General features: G+C 38.3%; 1 protein-coding gene across 3 annotated transcripts in view; it reads left to right on the top strand.

Annotated features, from left to right (window-relative positions):
- Window positions 1-19,732, top strand: part of LOC144608118 (kinesin-1 heavy chain) — a 331,882-nt gene that overhangs the window by 266,213 nt on the left and 45,937 nt on the right. For 2 of the 3 annotated variants that reach the window (XM_078425482.1, XM_078425492.1), the window contains exons 2-9: window positions 6,146-6,233; window positions 7,865-7,938; window positions 8,136-8,240; window positions 10,062-10,110; window positions 14,258-14,313; window positions 14,407-14,494; window positions 15,933-16,057; window positions 17,731-17,835. In XM_078425482.1, coding sequence (XP_078281608.1) covers window positions 6,146-6,233; window positions 7,865-7,938; window positions 8,136-8,240; window positions 10,062-10,110; window positions 14,258-14,313; window positions 14,407-14,494; window positions 15,933-16,057; window positions 17,731-17,835 — 690 coding nt within the window. Of the gene's footprint in view, window positions 1-6,145; window positions 6,234-7,864; window positions 7,939-8,135; window positions 8,241-10,061; window positions 10,111-14,257; window positions 14,314-14,404; window positions 14,495-15,932; window positions 16,058-17,730; window positions 17,836-19,732 lie in introns of all 3 variants that reach the window. The other variant, XM_078425501.1, reaches the window with a different exon arrangement.

Consider the following 19,732-nt stretch of genomic DNA (forward strand, 5'->3'; position numbering starts at 1 on the left):
GTTTTAAAGTCTGCCCCCCATATCTTTTAACTATGTCCCCTCATTCAAGTTTCTCCCACTTGTAGAAACATCCTACCATCTGCAATGTTATGTCCCTTTATGATCATGGATGCTTCAATAATACCACCCCTCACTCAACTGAACTCCAAAGAATATAGACACAAAAAGCTGGAATAACTCAGCGGATCAGACAGCATCTCTGGAGAAAAGAAAGAGGTGACGTTTCCCATTGAGACCCTTCTTTAGACCAAAGAATATAGACCTATCTACTTCAGCTGCTCGTGATAGGATGACATAATTTGGATTGCACAATAATCTTGCAAAATTCAACCGTATTTCACGTCAGTTTTCCAAACTGAGGTTGGCCTTCTTAAAGTCCCCCAAACAATGACCATGGAGTCCGGGAGTCACTCTCCACCCTCGATACCTGGTCAACGAGTTGCGTTTGCGCCTCATGTACGCAGGCTTGGCTGGGGGATGTAAACTTCCCTGGCCACAAAATCCTTGAAGCACTTCGCTCTGGAAGGCAACTCCAGACTGTCAAAGCAGCCACAGCCAGACATAAAAACAGCTTTTTTCCACGAGTACTAGTTCTACTCAATAATCAAAGTCTGTAATCTCTTTAGGCTCTGGTTTATTTTCACCCACATGTTTAGACTGTAATGTTGTATCCTTATTGTTTTGATGTGTTTATGGTTTATTCTTAATTGTTAACTGTATGTTTGTGTTGTCATTTGTGAGCGGAGCACCAAGGCACATTCCTTGTATATGCACATACTTGGTCAATAAACTTATTCATTCACTTATTCATTGTATTTACTCTTGTATTTATCATGTGCACTATTTATTCTGAGCTTCATGTGAACAAGGCATTTCATTGCACCTTGGTGTATATGACAATAAACTAACCTGAATCTGTACCTTTGAATCCCAGGAATTAGCCTAGTGAATCTCTCTTGACCTACCTTTTTTACACCTGTAACACTTTATTAAATAGGAGGACCAAAACTCGATTCTGGTGTGGTCTGAACGGTGCTTCCCTATTTCTAACCTCAATGCTTTTGCAACAAATGCCAATGTTCTATTTATCTTGGGTCTATAGTTCCTTGTTTCTACTAATTACTTGCACCTGCCTACTAATATTTGGCAATTTAAGCAAGCGAATACCTGGTTATGTACTTGGTTTGTCCACTTACTCAATCTACCTGTATCCTAGTGCAATGTTCAGATATTCTCATCACACCATGCCTTGTCTATTTTCATGTCATCAGCAAACCTGTATACCGTGAACTCTGCGCCCTCCTGACAATTTATGCAAATTGCAAGTAATTGATAAATGGGATACCCTGCTGGTTAAGTACTTCCAATCGTAACAAGATCGATTTCCTCTCTGGTTATTGCATGGAACAGTATTTTCAATCCATACAAACATCGTCTTTCCCTGATACTGTGACTTCGTGTTTAGTTTATTGTCACGCATGCCGTAAATGTTTTGTGTTATTGAGGAGAGCCCTTCCTGAAGAGTATCCTTCCCGAGCTGAAACGTTGCCTATTCATGTTCTCCAAGGATACCACCTGACCCGCTGAGTTACTCCAGCATTTTGTCTTTTTCCGAAATAAATGCAGACCTAGTCTGCTGCCCACTTCATTAAAAAAAAATAGAAACACATTTGACCTCTTTGCACTTTTTTTCAGCTTATCCTTAAATTCGCTATTGCATCAATGTGCTGGGCCCGGGATAGGTCATGTGAGATGTCAACACCCAGGAATTCGAAGTTGCTAACTCTCCACCCCATACCCACTAATGTATTGTTGAAGGTAGACACAAAATGCTGGAGTAACTCAGCGGGTCAGGCAGCATCTCTGGAGAGAAGGAATGGGTGACGTTTTGGGTCGAGACCCTTCTTCAGACTATTGTTGACGTTGAACAAAAGGTGATCGTTGCAGCACCATTCAATCGGGGGTTAAATCTCTCTCCTGTAGACTGTCTCATCACCAACCGTGATTCCCATAACTGCAGCATTGCCATTGGCGAAATGATAGATGGTATTGGAGCTGAGCTTAGCCACACAGTCCTGGCCGTAGAGCAGGGGAGCTAATTGCACAGTCTTGATGTGTAGCCATGTTGATGGTCAGTGAGGAGGAGATATTGTTACTGATCCACACTTTTCGTGGTCTCCCAATGATGAAGTCAAGGAACAAGTTGCAAAAGAGAGGACAGAAGGTCAGGTCTTGAACTTTGGTAATGAGTTTGGGGGGGATGATGTGTTAAATGCCAAGATGTAGTTTATGAACAGCAGCTGGAGGTATATGTTTCTGTTATCCACAGTGGAGAGCCAGTGATATAGCACCTGCTGTTAACCTGTTGTTACAGGCAAATTGACGTGGGTTCAGGTCATTTCTGAGGCAAGAGTTGATTCACACCAGAATGGTCCTCTCAAAGCACTTTAGAGTGATTATAGTGGATGTGTTGGTCTTTGAGGCAGGTCACCATGCTCTTCATTGGCACTGGTACAATCAATGCCCTGACTAATGAAGGCCAATGTGCCAAATGCTGCCTTCACCATAACCTCTACTTGCACCTTTTCTAGTGTAACGACTGGAACCCCCTTCCCCACCCCCTCTCCAACCCTCTGCCATATCCACGCTGACTGTTGATCCATTTGGTTTCCTTTTTAGATTCTTCCAAAGGTGGGATATCTCCATATCAGTATGCAGTACTCAAGATACAATACAATACAATATATCTTTATTGTCATTGTACAGGGGTACAACGAGATTGGGAATGCGCCTCCCATACGATGCAATAAATTAATTAGCTACTCAGTATTAATTTAAACAAACCAATGAAACAAATTGAAACAGTTTTAAAACAGAATAAAGTGCAAGTAGATCTGTGCCGGATCACTGTGCGATGTGACCATCCGGCTCAGCAGGGCTGGTTCATAGCAGCTATGGCCCTGGGGATGAAGCTGTTCCTGAGTCTGGAGGTGCAGGCGTAGAAGGCCTTGTATCGTCTGCCCGATGGTAGATATTCAAACAGACTGTTGCAGGGGTGTGAAGAGTCTTTGTGGATGCTGGTGGCTTTTCTGAGGCATCGTGTGTTGTAGATGCCCTCCAAGGCTGGTAGCTGTGTTCCGATGGTCCTCTGAGCTCTGTGGACTACCCGCTGAAGAGCTTTCCTCTCTGCCTCCGTGCAGCTGAGATACCACACAGGAATGCCATGTGTTAGGATGCTCTCTATGGTGCAGCGGTAGAAGGTCGTCAGTAGCTGTTGGGGTAGACCAGACTTTTTCAGTGTTCTTAGGTAGAACAGTCGTTGCTGTGCCTTCTTGACCAGCGCAGCAGTGTTATTGGACCATGTGAGGTCCTCTGAAATGTGAGTGCCCAGAAACTTGAAGCTGGACACTCTCTCCACACTGTCCCCGTTGATAAAGATCGGGGCGTATTCCCCGTTGTGGGCCAGCACTTTGTACAAACTGATAATTATATCCTGTTATTTGTTGCATTCCTGGATCCTATTTTCCAGTAAAACACACAGATTCCTCAATTATGTCTTCTACTGTGGTCTTCTACTGTGGTTATTTGTGCTGTTTTCTGCCCGTGCACTTTTTCAGGTGTGTCACTCCATCCTGAAAGAGTTATTTGTTCACATCAGTAGTTGTTGCTGGTGATCCCTCAGTTTTGTGCAATTGTTAGTTTATTTTGCTTACATTTAACCTTAGTCATGGCTTCTAAGCAAGGTCCAAGTGAAAATTGTCATGTCAAGCATAAGCACATTGAATTTACATTTAATATTTGTTTAATTTTTTTAAATTTGCAGTCCATGGTGCTTTAGAGACATGGGAGGGGTATAATTAGTGGGTCAAAGGTGTATTGTGTCATTATTAAAATTGCCAGTGAACCTGTACTAACTTCTACTCTACCCTTAAAATCACTTGGACTACAGTGCCCTCCATAATGTTAGGGACAAAGACCCATCATTTATTTACTTGCCTCTGTACGCCACAATTTGAGATTTGTAACAGAAAAGAAATCACACATGGTTAAAGTGCACATAGTTAGATTTCTCTCTTATGAGAGCTCTCAACACCTAGTCTTTCCTCCAGTCTCTCCATCACCTTTGGAAACTTTTATAGTTGTTTATCAACACGAGGACCAACATTGTGCCAATGAAAGTCAAAGAAGCCATTATGAGACTGAGAAACATGAATAAAACTGTTAGAGACATCAGCCAAACCTTAGGCTTACCAAAATCAACTGTTTGGAACATCATTAAGAAGAAAGACAGTACTGGTGAGCTTACTAATCGCAAAGGGATTGGCAGGCCAAGGAAGACCTCCACAGCTGATGACAGAAGAATTCTCTCTATAATAATGAAAAATCCCCAAACACCTGTCCGACAGATCAGAAACACTCTTCAGGAGTCAGGTGTGGATTTGTCCATTACCACTGTCCGCAGAAGACTTCATGAACAGAAATACAGAGGCTACACTGCAAGATGCAAACCACTGGTTAGCTGCAAAAATAGGATGGCCAGGTTACAGCTTGCCAAGAAGTACTTAAAAGAGCAGCCACAGTTCTGGAAAAAGGTCTTGTGGACAGATGAGACGAAGATTAACTTATATCAGAGTGATGGAAACATAGACATAGAAACATAGAAAATAGGTGCAGGAGGAGGCCATTTGGCCCTTCGAGCCAGCACCGCCATTCATTGTGATGGCAAGAGCAAAGTATGGAGGAGAGAAGGAACTGCCCAAGATCCAAAGCATACCACCTCATCTGTGAAACACGGTGGTGGGGGTGTTATGGCCTGGGCATGTATGGCTGCTGAAGGTACTCACTTATCTTCATTGATGATGCAACAGCTGATGGTAGTAGCATAACGAATTCTGAAATGCAAAGACACATCCTATCTGCTCGGGTTCAAACAAATGCCTCAAAATTCATTGGCGGGTGGTTCATTCCACAGCAAGACAATGATCCCAAACATACTGCTAAAGCAACAAAGTAGTTTTTGAAAACTAATAAATGGTCAATTCTTGAGTGGCCAAGTAGATCAACCGATCTGAACCCAATTGAGCATGCCTTTTATATGCTGAAGAGAAAACTGAAGGGGACTAGCCCCCAAAACAAGCATAAGCTAAAGATTGCCCTGAAATGGGGGGAATATGTACAAATACTGCTGTAATTTCTACATGGTGAAACCAAGATGTATACAAATGGCCTTTATTAAAATCTGACAATGTGCACTTTAACTGCATGTGAATTTTTTCTATTACAAATCTCAAATTGTGGAGTACAGAGGCAAATAAATAAATGATGGGTCTTAGTCCCAAACATTATGGAGGGCAGTATCTCTGATACCTCTGCTCTTTCTCGATCTCCCTGTCTCTACCACATGTGATGTCTACTACAAACCCATAAAAACCCAAAGTTACCTTGACTACCCCTTCTTCCACTTTTCCTCTTGCCAGGATGCCATTCCTTCTGGTATCTGCATTTTTTGTGTCTCCAATATCCATGTGCATCTTTATGTAGACGGAAGAGACTGCAGATGCTGGAATCTTGAGCAAAAAAACAGTGCTGAAGGGACTAAACGGTTCAGACAGCATCTGTGGAGGGAATGGACAGATGACGTTTCTGGTTGGGATCTTTTCTCGGACGTTGTTTCTTCTTTATGCATATCTTCAAACAGCCTTTGTATTGGTCATTTATAAAATTATAAATTTATACCCGTCTGAAGAAGGATCCTGTCCCAAAACGTCACCTATCCATGGTCTCCAGAGATGCTGTCTGGCCCGCAGTGTTACTCCAGCACTGTGTCTCCTTTGTAAATCAGCAATTCCTTGTTTCTAAACTAATGCCTTTATTGCTATGTCTTTGGAGGTCATCAAATTTGGTTCTTGAATGGGCATTGTTATTGTTACTTTTTAAAACCACACAGCTTTTCAGCAATATTCTTGCTGATACAAATAAGAAAGATTATTAGGTGCAAATAATCTTGCTTATTTGTACTTAATTTTAAATATATAAATCACAAAATACGGAAGTGTTATTTTCGATGCGGTATATGGCTACAGGGAATTGCTATATAAAACATTTTGAATATGCAGTTTTAATTGATTCAATAATTTCTTTACAGGGCAGATCCTACGTATATGACCATGTTTTTCCATCAAATTCAACGCAAGAACAAGTATACAATGCCTGTGCAAAAAATATTGTCAAAGGTATGTTATGTACATGAAAAGGAGCTGCACTGAATTTGTTTCAGAAATTTGAGTACTAAAGAATTTACACAATTACATTGTGCCTATTATGTACTATAAGTAATGAAGGTTTTGGGCTTAATTGTCTGACATAGAAACATACAGTGGATTGATTGTCTGACATAGAAAATAGATGCAGGAGGAGGCCATTTGGCCCTTCGAGTCAGCACCGCCATTCATTGTGATCATGGCTGATCATCTACAATCAGTAACCTGTGCCTGCCTTCTCCCCATATCCCTTGATTCCACTAACCCCTCGAGCTCTATCTAACTCTCTTTTAAATTCATCCAGTGAATTGACTTCAGGAGGTTCAAATTTATTTCGCATATGAATGCCGAACTGATAAGAAATTCAAACCACTCATAAACGCAGATACTTGGTCCAAGTAGTTCTACCATTAAACCAACTTTAATTATGCAACTGCATTCATGATGGTAAAATCAAGTGATTTGCTTATTGTTTCATGTTAAACTATGTTGCGGTATTCCCTTCCACTAATCAATAGCGACTGCATTGCATTTCTTATATTTTGTTCAGAGCACTGAAATTCCATGTTTATCTCAACTTTACTCAAATGTCTCCTTGTTCTCTTTAAAGATCCTCCAAACCTCTAACAAGGTTGCTAATCAGCTCTCCTAATATCACTCTTTTGGTTCTGTCAATTTTAACATAGGCTTTTATATAAATGGGAATTATTGGTGCTGAAATTGTTAGAATTGCCAAAGTTTTCCAATTACCAGTTTGCATCTTGTTGGCACAGTGTTGCACAATTCAAAAGTTATCCAGAATTAAATAAATATCATTTGTGCTCTTAAATATTTCCATACATGAGCCAAATGCTCATGATTGTTTACTAATCTTTCAAAATATTTAAAAACTGATGCAAGATTCAATGCCTTGCCAATTCTCTGCACCACCTTGGGCTTGAAAGGATTCCATGCCCCAAACTGGAACTGGGAAGTGCATTTTCAATGTAGAAACAAGGAACTGCAATTGCTGGTTTTCCGGAAAGATAGAAAGCGCTTTCGAAACTCTGAGGGTCAGACAGCATCCCCGGAGAACATGGATAGATGAAGTCTCAGGTTGGGACTCTTCTTCAGACTGATTGCAGGGGTTGGGGGAAAGAAGATGTTGTCTGACCGTAATACACTGTAGTTTGAGCATGACTTGACTTTCACTGTTTTTCCTGTCTAATTTAGTGTTCTAATTATATGATTGAATGATACAGCATGGAAACAAACACTTCTGATATGAACCATTAAATTGAAAAAGAAAAGCACTCAAATTTTTCTGTGTACTTTTATCGATTAATGCCTACCAGTTATTGTTTGATTTATAAAGACTGGAAGCAAATGTAGTTAGGAATGAAGTTGCAGACCTCTGTAGCTGGCAGGAGAATTTCATTTGCATTAGTGGGATTGTTATGTGTAACGTAAAGTGTAAGCTCAGTCCCACATTGTAATGCCTGTAAATTTCGAGGATAATGGCAATTCCTTGCTCATTTTGATTTTGTTGACTGCTAAAGTGCTTGCAGGAATCACTGTGAGTATTTGTTATGATCATTTTATGATTTTGCCTTTTGATCTTCCAGATGTACTTGATGGATATAATGGTACAATATTTGCCTATGGGCAAACGGCCTCCGGTAAAACTCACACAATGGAGGTAAGTCATTCCTTGTACACAAGAGATCAGCACAGAGTATCTCTGAAGTTCATCCACTATTTTGCTAATTAATCGGTGGATAGGCATATCCATATGGGTGAAATTGAACATATATATATGTAATCTACTTCATATGCTTTAAAAAAAATTGCTGTTGGATCTCATTAACAGTATCACTTTTTCATTTCTAAATATAGGGAACACTTCACGATTCTGATTGTATGGGAATAATTCCCAGAATAGCCCAAGATATTTTTAATTATATTTACTCCATGGATGAAAATTTGGAATTCCACATCAAGGTAAAACTTTATTTTTGAAAATATCAATGTTATGGCTGGTATTTATCACCTACTCTATGTAGAATAACCTATTCCTTGAAGGTAAAAATGTTGAGCCTTTCCTTAAAAGTTGAAAATTAGCAATAAGATTTCAAACAAAAAAGAAAATGTTGGAAGCAGGTCAGGCAGCATCAAAGCAAAGTTGATGTTTTGGGTCAAGTTTATTGTATTATGCACAAGGACAATGAGATATCGGTACAAAGAATCTTGCTTGCAGCAGCATCACAGACGGAGTCAAACACACAAAACATAAATTAGACATAAATTACACACGTGATTTCTAAAAGAAATGGTCCAAAACAAACCAGGCATTAGTGTAGAGAACAATTGGAAAGCTTTGAGTAGTTACCTGTATTTTCTGTTCCGCTCCCTCATGACCTCTGTCTTCATCCTGCATAGCTCAAGTGATGTCCAACATGAACTGGTGGATGGTACCTTCTCTTTCGTCTCATTCGGTTACCTCCAGATTGAATTTAACAATTTCAGGAACCATTTTCTTTCTAGCTGTACTGATTATTTAATGTTTTTGTCTCCCCAATTACTTTTTTGCAACAATTGTTACTTTGACAACTTTTGGCTGCACCCTATCATAGACATTCCCACTTCTCTCCAGACTAATTTCTAAAATTAAAACAGACTTTCATTTTTCCAGTTCCAATGGAAGTTCATTGACTCAAACCATTGATTGTTTAGCTCCCCTTCGGGTGCTATTTGATCTGTTATGCATATCCAACTTTTTCTGTTCTGTTTTGGGTTTCTACCATATACAGTTTTTTGCTGAAACTTCAAAGAGCAGTTGAGTCACATATGAATGGGACCAAGTAAGAAAGCATTCCTTCCATGAAGAACTCCTAAGCTGTTTGAGAATTTTGTTTTGTTCTGGTCCCTGTATTTAAGACAGATATTGCAAAGGGTTTGTCTGGGATTTGAGGATGCTACCAGAGCTGAATTTTAGTTTTGTAGGAAGAAACTGCAGATGCTGGTTGAAATGGCAGTTAGGCACAAACAGCTGGGGCTCAGCGGGTCAGACAGCATCTCCGGAGAAAAGGAATAGGTAATGTTTCGGGTTCTTCTTTCAATGTCCATCATTCGAATGTTACATCACTCATCGTCCGTCCTGAAAAGGGTGACAATCAATGGGAGCCTCACTTGTACAGTAGACGATGGTCGTAGCAGAATTAGCTCAGGACACTTCAAGTTTCCAGCCCCGCGACGCCATTTCGGGTTGAGACACTTCTTCAGACTCCTCAAACTTCTTTGGAGTTTTGATGAGAGATTGGCCCTGATAATTTTGTAATCCTTGAAGAAGGGGGAAGGACAGAAAGCTAAGCAGAGATTCCACCATTGTATCATGTGAAACAATAGATTTCAAGAGTTAATACAGATTTAAAGTAATTGCTATGTGGATGAAAATGGTTGAACACACTTCCTATAAAAACCATGGTGAAGGCAGAAAATGCAACACAATTTGTTGAAGAAAGCCTGAATGAGCCCTTGAATTTTAATAACTAAAAGTTGATGGATTGAAGTTTGAATTTTTTTAATGACTCCATTTGGACAAGGATGAGTCAAATGGCTACTATCTGTGCTGACATTTGATTGCTGTTGGAAATATTCTGCAGGTTTGGTTTCTCGTGAAAGGTTGTTGACCTGAAAGGTTGATTCTATTTCCCCCCACAAATGTTGATCTGCTGAGTATTTCTATTTTTGTTCTCTGCTTTTTAAAAATGTACTTAAATTATCACTCTTTCTCTGTGATTAATTATTTGAATTGTCTTTCAGGTTTCATATTTTGAAATTTATTTGGACAAGATTAGGGATCTTTTGGATGGTAAGATGAAATGTTACCTTTTTGAGTTATCGCAACACTAGTTAGTCATTTTCCTTTGTGTAGAAATTGTGTGTATTTGTTGGGATTGATGGAAAAAATAGCTTCCTTTTGAATCTTGGGCAGAATCAAAGAAATTGTCATGTGGACATTTCTGTAGGTTATAAAATCTGAAAGTTGTGAGTCATTAAACATCCTTGTAACTTTGCACTTGCTCCTCAGCATGGATTTTCTCATTGTTCCAACCACATCTCACCAGTTTCTGTTTATATTAATCTGAAAACTTGTACAGTGAAGCCATGTCACTTGAGATCTGCTACCAGCATGATTCTTTTAATCCTTCCTTTCAAGGAATTGTCAAAATTCGACTTTTGTTAGTTTACAGCTTTCTGTAGTCTCTTATGTTGGACTTCCCATTGACTTCCAAATTTCTACATAATCACTTGCCATCAATTCTTAACTTATTTTTTGTCTGCTGTAAGAGGCTTGATAAAAACAATCTTGTCTGATAATATATTTTTGCATTGTTGAAGATACAAAAGATTTTGTGCTTTTCTTAATATATTGAAATATAAGCATTAAATTTGATAACCACTGATGGGATTTGAGGGACATTGGGAAAGTTGGAGAAAACTTTTTTAAAAAACATGACAGTAAATGATGTTGCTTGTCATTTGAGTGATTAGATTTTGTTTGTTTTTAATATTTGGTTTTCAGTTGGCATTTTGTGCTTTTGTAGTGAGTTGGCTTCTTAATACTGAAGACCGATCTTGCTCCAGTATGCAGTATTTTATTTGTTTTAGACAATTGGTGTCACAGAACAATGTGGATAAGCTAAATATATTATTTTGTATTGGTTTCATGTTAATGTTTTTTTTTTTAAACCCATACATTTATAGACACTAGTATATAAAATCTACAATCTGCAGATGGTGAAAACACTCAGCAGATCAGGCAATGTAGGTTGAGAGAGTGACCTGTTTCTCAGGTCAGTGACCTTCCATTAGGATTAGAAAAGTTGGAATATTAAGTTTTGATATAATGGTAAAGGGAGGAGGGTGACAAGTACAAATTAAACTGCTGGGAGAGGATGGACCAAGAGAGGCTGACTGACTGCAGTCAATGTTGGTGTATTCTGAAAGAGGATGGTGAAGCTTATTAAAAGTGCAGCTGATGGGTCTGAAGAAGGTAGGAACGGGAGCAGATATATGACAACAAGAGGAAAAGAAATACTGGAACTCAGATATGGGCCATAATTTCTGTAAATCTGAAGTAAAACATAACTGAATGTACCCAGCATGTGAGGCAGTATCTGTGGAGAGAGAAACCGAGTTATTGTTACATCAAACTTGGCAAATTTTGACGTGTACAGCAAAGACTGCTTATTTATTTAATTCATTGCTATCCTGAGAGCTGTAACATGCCTAGCTGAAGGTGAAATGTGGTCCATTCTGCTTGCTTTGGATTTCATTAAAACTGTCATGAAACACCAGGAATTCTCCAAAATCATGACCAGCCAGCAAGGTTTTAAAGTCAGTTTGCCCAGTAAAATTCTGATCCACTTCAATTTTTCTCCCTGCTCTATTTCCCCAGATTTATATACAAGTGAAAGTTGAATACATTTCTTCATCTAAAGTAATTTCCAGTTCCTCTTGGAAACATTATAAATAAGTGATGCCCGGTCTTTTTCCTTTAAGTTCTGTTACCTGTTCAGTCCATTTGCACAAAAGTCAGTAAACCAGAGGACAATGCCTCGATTGTTAAGCCATCATTTGATTTGTCAATTCCATTCTGTCTTAAAAAAAAAAAGTGACCCTGATTTACCAGTCATCTACTTTAATTCTCTGATCCAGTTGGACTCTGAAATTGTCCTACATTCCCCCAAATGGTGCCCAATGTAAGCCTGACTACCATCACCACAAAATCAATTTGGGTATGTTACAAACCTCAGTTCTTAAAATTGAATCTAGAGTAACTCTTTTCTATCTCTCCCCGCAGCACTTTAACTCCCCCTCCCATTCCCAGTCTGACCTCTCTGTCATGGGCCTCCTCCAGTGCCATAGTGAGGCCCGCCGGAAATTGGAGGAGCAGCACCTCATATTTCGCCTGGGCAGTTTGCAGCCCGGTGGTATGAACGTCGACTTCTCCAACTTCAGATAGCTCCTCTGTCCCTCCCTTCCCCTCCTCCTTCCCAGATCTCCCTCTATCTTCCTGTCTCCACCTATATCCTTCCTTTGTCCCACCCCCGACATCAGTCTGAAGAAGGGTCTCGACCCGAAACGTCACCCATTCCTTCTCTCCCGAGATGCTGCCTGACCTGCTGAGTTACTCCAGCATTTTGTGAATAAATCTATATATATATATATATACTATATAAAGACTATAGTTCTGTTTATATTTTGTATTTTTCCTCTCCCTCTCTCTGATAGTTGACATTCCCTCTGTTCTCTCCACCCATCCCCTTGTTTTAAAACGTGCTTGCCTTTCTTGCTTATCCAATTATGGTTTGAGTTCTTCCCTCAAAACGTCAATTGTTTTAATCAAAACCAGACAAAATGCTGGAGTTACAACGGGTCAGGCAGGATCTCTGGAGCAAATGGATAAGTGACGTCTTAGGTCAGGACCTTTCTCCAGACTGATTTTAGTAGGGAGAGAGGGGGGATGAAACTGGGAGCGAAAAAATAAAGCAGGGCATATCAGGGCTGGCAACAGATGAACTCGAGCGATGGGGTCTAAGAGGCCAACTGTTGTTTTTCTCACTTTGTTTGTCTCGCCATTCAGTTACCTGTTCTGTTTAGGCTGCCTAACCTGCAGTCTTAGTTGAGGTTAGAGATACAACGTAAAAACAGAGCCTTCAGCCCATTGAGTCCGCACCGATCATCGATCACCCGTACACTAGTTCTGTTATCTTACTTTCGCATCCTACACACGAGGGGCAATGTACAAAGCCAATTAAACTACCAACCTACATGATTTTGGAATGAGGGAGGAGACTGAGGCACCCGGAGCAAACCCACGCAGTCACAGAGAAAACGTACAAACTCCGCACAGTCATTCCAGTATTTACCGCTTTTGTTCTGACTTACTAATTTGGATACATTTTTGGAAAGCAAAATAAAGATTGGATACAAATGTTATTAAGATTTGGAGGGTTGAAAAACCAGTCGCTTAAAAATATTGTAACTGGAAAATTCTGAAATGCTTGATTGGGCAAACTCGAGTAGTTGGAATTGCTTATTTTTATTGCTCTTATTGTTGGACTGTGGGTAACGGAATTTCGTCCAAAAGACTTTTTTTTGGATGACAATAAAGGTTATTCTGAGTCTGAATATAGATCCTCCTCACTGTAAGTTTGATGGAAAAGGAGTCAAACATGGCTTTAAAAGAAAAAGAATACCGCTCAAGAGAATAACTTGCGGAACTCTAGATCCCACAGCTACGGAGCTGATGGGATTGCATTTCTTGAAACAGGCATAAACCAGATTTTGGCCTTTTGTACCCTGACAATTTTTAATTCCCCCCAATTATTTTCTAAGAGCCAGATGTTATTATGACTTAGTACACTTTAGAGACTCTGTTATACCTTATTCAACATGGTTGAGTATTTCAGCCATTTTGTTTTGTGGCGAGAAAGGTTGTAAATAAATGTCCAAAATTCTCTTCAGTTCATTGATTTCTGCAAAATGCGTTAAAGAACGCAGCATAGATAGCAACCTCTGAATATTTGTTTAGCTGTCCATGAATTTAATTCTTAAGATGCAATCATATCCTTCATTGTAGTAAGCAAGTTCTAGGTCATTAATTATTCTTTGAGATTTTAAAAATCTGGACGCTTTCTCATAATTTTGCACTAAGATAAAGAATACCAAATATGAAAGTGTACGTTCTCCCTGTGACCTGCCTGGGTTTTCTCTGGGATCTCCAGTTTCCTCCCACACCCCAAAGACATGCAGGTTTGTAGGCTAATTGGTTTGGTAAAATTGTAAATTGTCCTTAGTGTGTGTAGGACAGTGTTAGTGTATGGGGATCGCTGGTCGGCACGAACTCAGTGAGCCGAAGGTTCTGTTTCTCTAAACTAAGCTAAAACTAAACATTAAATATATGTACTATTTGGTAATGTTGGATGATAAGATAATATTTTTCTTTTCAGTTTCCAAGACCAATCTCTCTGTCCATGAAGATAAAAATAGAGTACCTTATGTGAAGGTGAGTAAAATACATAATTGCATTTTTCCCATGATATTCTAAAACTATTTTGTAAATAAAATTGGCTATATTATTGCTTCCCCTGTCATGCAGGGGTGCACCGAACGTTTTGTTTGCAGTCCCGATGAGGTCATGGATACAATTGATGAAGGAAAATCCAACAGACATGTAGCAGTTACAAGTAAGTATGGCCATTATTATTTGTTCCCCAAGTACAGATTGGCAATATTGAGGATGTAATAGTGATTGAGCTTCAAATTTTTATCATCATAGCCGTATATATTTGCAGCTCTTATGGATTTGACTTGAGTAAATTATATTTTTAATAAAGTACCGTTTTATTCATTTATACAGATCCTGTGTCTGCTGGTCAGGACTTTGTCAGTTATGTGGGAATAAATTAGATGAGATATCCCTTTTGGAAAAAAATCTTATCGATGGTGAATGATAAATTTTCTCCCCTCAATTTTTAACTTAATTGGCCTTTGTTAACAGTTTTAGAGATGTACTTGAAGTCATTTACCTTGCAGTGTATTACTTCAACTTATCTTAAAACATGAGTCAAGAAAATTGAATACCTCGATTGATAGATTTTGGTGTGCTGATCTGCAGTACTACAGATGAGATGTCTTCTGATCCCATAATATTCTACATGCCCCACAAAAAGATGGATGTAGCTTTAATTGACATTTTTACAAATGTTCAGTATTACTCCTGCCTTTGTTCAAGCCACATTTCAGTCATGATACTGTGTGTAGCACTCCACAAAAATTTATGTAAAATAGAAGCAGTAGTAAATAAGACATTTAAACTGACACACACACACTTGTGTTGGGCTTTGGTGAAAGTAAGCTTGATGTGCTTTATTCAGTTTTGGTCTCCACCAAGGGAGGGTTTGTTTACCTGAGCACCTACCACCGGGGTTCAATGCTTTGATTCGTGTTCCGAAAGCTCTCCCATGAATTGAAAAAAAAATACAGAAGGACTGTACTCTGTGGTTGTGAAGAAAGGGTTATCACATTGAGATATTTTTGAGGTCTTGTTATGGTAAATGTGGTGATGATATTTCTTCTATCTGTAATATTAAGAAATAGTGGTCAGGGTCTTGGTGGGCGAGGGGGGGGGGGGAGAAAAGTCAGGCATTTAAGATTGGACGCCTGTGTTCATTATTACTCCTGAACACTGTCATGGCTGCTATAGAAGTATGCCAGAAAAGCTCAGTTGAAAAGAGGTAAAGTGATTTTTTTTCTTTTCAGGTAATGGGGAAATGGAGTCAGGAAACTAGACTCCATTATAAATTAGCTGTAATCTTGTTGAAAGAGGAGCTGGTGCTCCTGATTTCTAAATTAACTACTGCTTTAACAACAATTCTTAAAACAGTTCATTGGTTGTAAAGTGCTTTGTGATATCCTGAGAGGGTGCTATAGAAATACAATTTTTTCAAACTTTTACTATTTAAGATCAATGAAAGGTCCTGGTTTGAAATGCTATGTTTCTCTCTTATAGATGTTACTTGAATTGCTCGGATTTTGCAACATTTTTTTTGTTACAACTCTAATTGTCATAGTAACAACATGCAGTCTGTCTCGCCATTGATTAGGAGTATTTGTCTTTTACAGATATGAATGAACACAGCTCGCGTAGCCACAGTATCTTTCAAATTAATGTCAAACAAGAAAACACTGCAACAGAGCAGAAGCTAAGTGGCAAGCTTTACCTGGTTGACTTGGCAGGTAGTGAGAAGGTATGTTTTTTTACAATGCTTTTCCTTTAAAAGAAAATTATATCATCTAGCCTCTGAGGCCATTTCTGTAATTTGTAGATTCTATGGTATGAAGCATTAAGCTGACACCCAAGGATGGTTTCAATTTTTATTCCATATATTAACTTTTGGTTGAAAGTTTTGGTTGTTCCTGTAATATATCAATTCCACATTGAATACTCTGTTGTTGGCAGCCTTGCATCTGAGAAATAAATAGTCCCAAGTAAATTGAAGATTTTTTCCTATTTCGAAAAGAGGCTTTTATCAGCTTCACTTAGTGGAGAAATAAATGAATTTGTGGGGGTGCAAGTGGGAGTAGATATTCAGATATGGAGAGCAATACAATGCAAAATTAGTTGGGGTGTACCAGAACATGATGAGAAAACCCATTTATTTAAACCTTTAGGTCAGGTTGGTCGGGTACAGGTACTACAAGCCATTTACAGAAGTGGGGATAAGAGGAGAAGGGTTTGCGTTATTGATTATGGGGAACATCGTTCGTGGCAGTAGTCCGAGATGACATTACTGAGGGATTGTCCAGTGAGGCTAATGGATGGAACTAAGAAATAAAAGGAGGATGGTTACCTTGTTCGGATTTATCTGTAGGCCTTCAAATAGCCAATAAGAATTAGAAGTGTATGCCAGGCCAGTGTATGCAGTCAGCAACATGTCTAATAAGATTGGCTTAGTAGGAAATTTTAACTTTGGGCCAAAGAGCAACTGTCTTTGTAAATAGTTGCAAAGCTATCAAATTCTCATTTCAAAAGTCAACTGTTTCACAAAATTGCCTTTATGCAAGCTCTGCTGTGTTTACTTATTCAGACCCACTTGTGGCTCCAACTCCAAACAGAGTGAGTCTTGGCTTGCTTGTCCAATTCAGAGGACAGCTATTTAGTTACAGTAAATTGGTAAATATACCATGGATGCACTTTCACGTACAAGACGGCACATCATCAACCTCTTAGGATATCAATATTCGGAAATAAACATGACTTTGCCAACATTGTCCACATCCCAAGAATATTTTTTTTAAACTTGAGTGTTAGATTTTTTGGTTTTAGAGATACAGCACGGAAGCAGGCCCTCGGGCCCACCGAGTCTGCTCCGACCAGCGATCCCCGCTCATTACCACTATCCTACACACACTAGGGACAATTTACATTTACACCGAGACAATTGACCTACCAACCTGTATGTCTTTGCTGTGTAGGAGGAAACCAAAGATCTCAGAGAAAACCCGCGCGGTCACTGGGAGAACGTACAAACTCCATACAGACAGCACCCGTAGTTGGGATTGAACCCAGGTCTCTGGTGCTGTAAGGCAGCAACTCTATCGTGGTGCCACTATGTCGCCACATATTAACATTGTATCACTTTCAAATGCCTTTTACTTAAACTTGCATGTCTTGTTTGAAGTAAGGGGCATAAATGAGATTTGCTCTACTTCACCAATATTTGCGTGTTCATTAACAATCTTATTTATCAAAAACTTGCGCCTGAACTGGTTTGCCTTACTGTTTTGATGTGTGGTATTGAACTGAATATGACAGTAAATAATATGAAAGAATGAGGAACTTTAAAAAAAAATGAAAATCATTGTAAAAGTTCTGATAGTATGTTCATACTTTCACTTTGTTGAAAATGTCCCCATTTAGGTTAGTAAAACAGGAGCAGAAGGTGCAGTTTTAGATGAAGCCAAGAATATCAACAAGTCTTTGTCAGCATTGGGGAATGTCATTTCTTCTCTAGCAGAATCAAGTGTGAGTATTAAAACCATGCTCTGTTTTCATGTATGTACTTTGAAACAATATTGTAGAGAAATAAAGTATAAAGATAATCATTGGATGTCAAAAGGATTGCTAAATGCCTGCAAAAATAAAAACACACTATACAGAGAATTCATTAAACATAGAACTATGGAAGCAGAAAATAAATATAAGAAATATAAAAACAAGTTAACTAATATCATGAGAAATTGTAAGAAAGAATATTATAATAAACTATTAGAAAACAATAAACACAACATTAAGGGTATATGGAATATATTAAACAGCATAATTAGAAATAACTCTAGACAGATTCATTACCCGCAGTATTTTATAGAAAATGATAAGACAATAAATAACATGGATGACGTGGTTAATAAATTTAATAATTTTTTTGTAAGTGTTAGACCTAATTTAGCAGAAAAAATCCCAGATCCGGTGACATCTAATGATAATCTTATAGAAACGAATCCAAGTACAATGTTTCTTAAACCGGTAGAAGAAATGGAGATTGTAGATATTGTTAATAAATGCAAGAATAAAACATCCACTGATTATAATGAGACAGATATGAAAATAGTAAAAAAAGGTAATTGATGGGATTTCTAAACCACTAACACACATTTTTAACTTATCATTACAAACCGGTCAATTTCCCAATAATATGAAAATAGCTAAAGTTATTCCGCTGTATAAAACTGGAGATAAACACCACTTCACAAATTACAGACCTGTTTCTCTTCTCCCACAGTTCTCTAAAATTCTGGAAAAACTTTTCGTCAACAGATTAGACAATTTCATAGATAAGCACAATTTACTCTCTAATAGTCAATATGGATTCAGAAGTAACCGGTCAACATCACTAGCTTTAACTGAACTCATTGAACAAATCACAAATTCTATAGATAAAAAGAAATATGCTGTTGGGGTATTCATTGATCTAAAAAAAGCATTCGATACAATAAATCATGAAATATTAATCAATAAATTGGAACTATATGGGATTAGGGGGTTGGCTTTAAAGTGGGTTAGAAGTTATTTAAAGAACAGGAAACAATTCGTGAAGATGGGAGAATATCAGTCTGGATGTTTGGACATTGTGTGTGGAGTCCCCCAGGGGTCAGTGTTGGGTCCTAAACTCTTCATCATCTACATCAATGATATATGTAAATTATCAAAAATATTGAAATTCATCCTATTTGCTGATGACACTAACATTCTTGGTTCTGGTGAAAATTTACAGCAACTTTTGGACAGTATCACCTCAGAATTTTGCAAAATTAAAAAATGGTTTGACATTAACAAATTATCATTAAACTTGAGCAAAACAAAAATTATGATATTTGGGAACAGTAAAATAAACAATCAAGCACAGGTACAGATAGAGGGTGTTAACATAGAAAGAGTAAATGAAACTAAATTCCTTGGGGTGATAATAGATGAAAAAAATTGCTGGAAATCTCACATTAAACATATCCACAGTAAAGTATCTAGAAGCATTTCAGTTCTGGCCAAAGCAAAACATTTCCTAGATAACAAATCACTTCGCATTCTGTTCTGTTCACTAGTTTCACCTTATTTAAGTTACTGTATAGAGGTATGGGGAAGTACATATATAAGTTCACTGCAACCACTATTCATACTGCAAAAAAGAGCCATTAGAATAATTCATAATGTCGGTTTTTGTGAACACACCAACTCATTATTTATAAAGTCTAAAATAATCAAATTTTATGACATTGTGGAATATCAAACAGCTCAATTCATGTACAAAGTGAGAAACAATTTGCTACCAAGTAACTTGCAGGAAATGTTTTATGAAAGAGAGGGGGGGTATAATTTAAGGGGAACATTAAATTTCAAGATTCGCAATACTCGAACAACAATGAAA

Source organism: Rhinoraja longicauda, chromosome 2 (genome assembly GCF_053455715.1).
Source record: "Rhinoraja longicauda isolate Sanriku21f chromosome 2, sRhiLon1.1, whole genome shotgun sequence".
Lineage (NCBI taxonomy): Eukaryota > Metazoa > Chordata > Chondrichthyes > Rajiformes > Arhynchobatidae > Rhinoraja > Rhinoraja longicauda.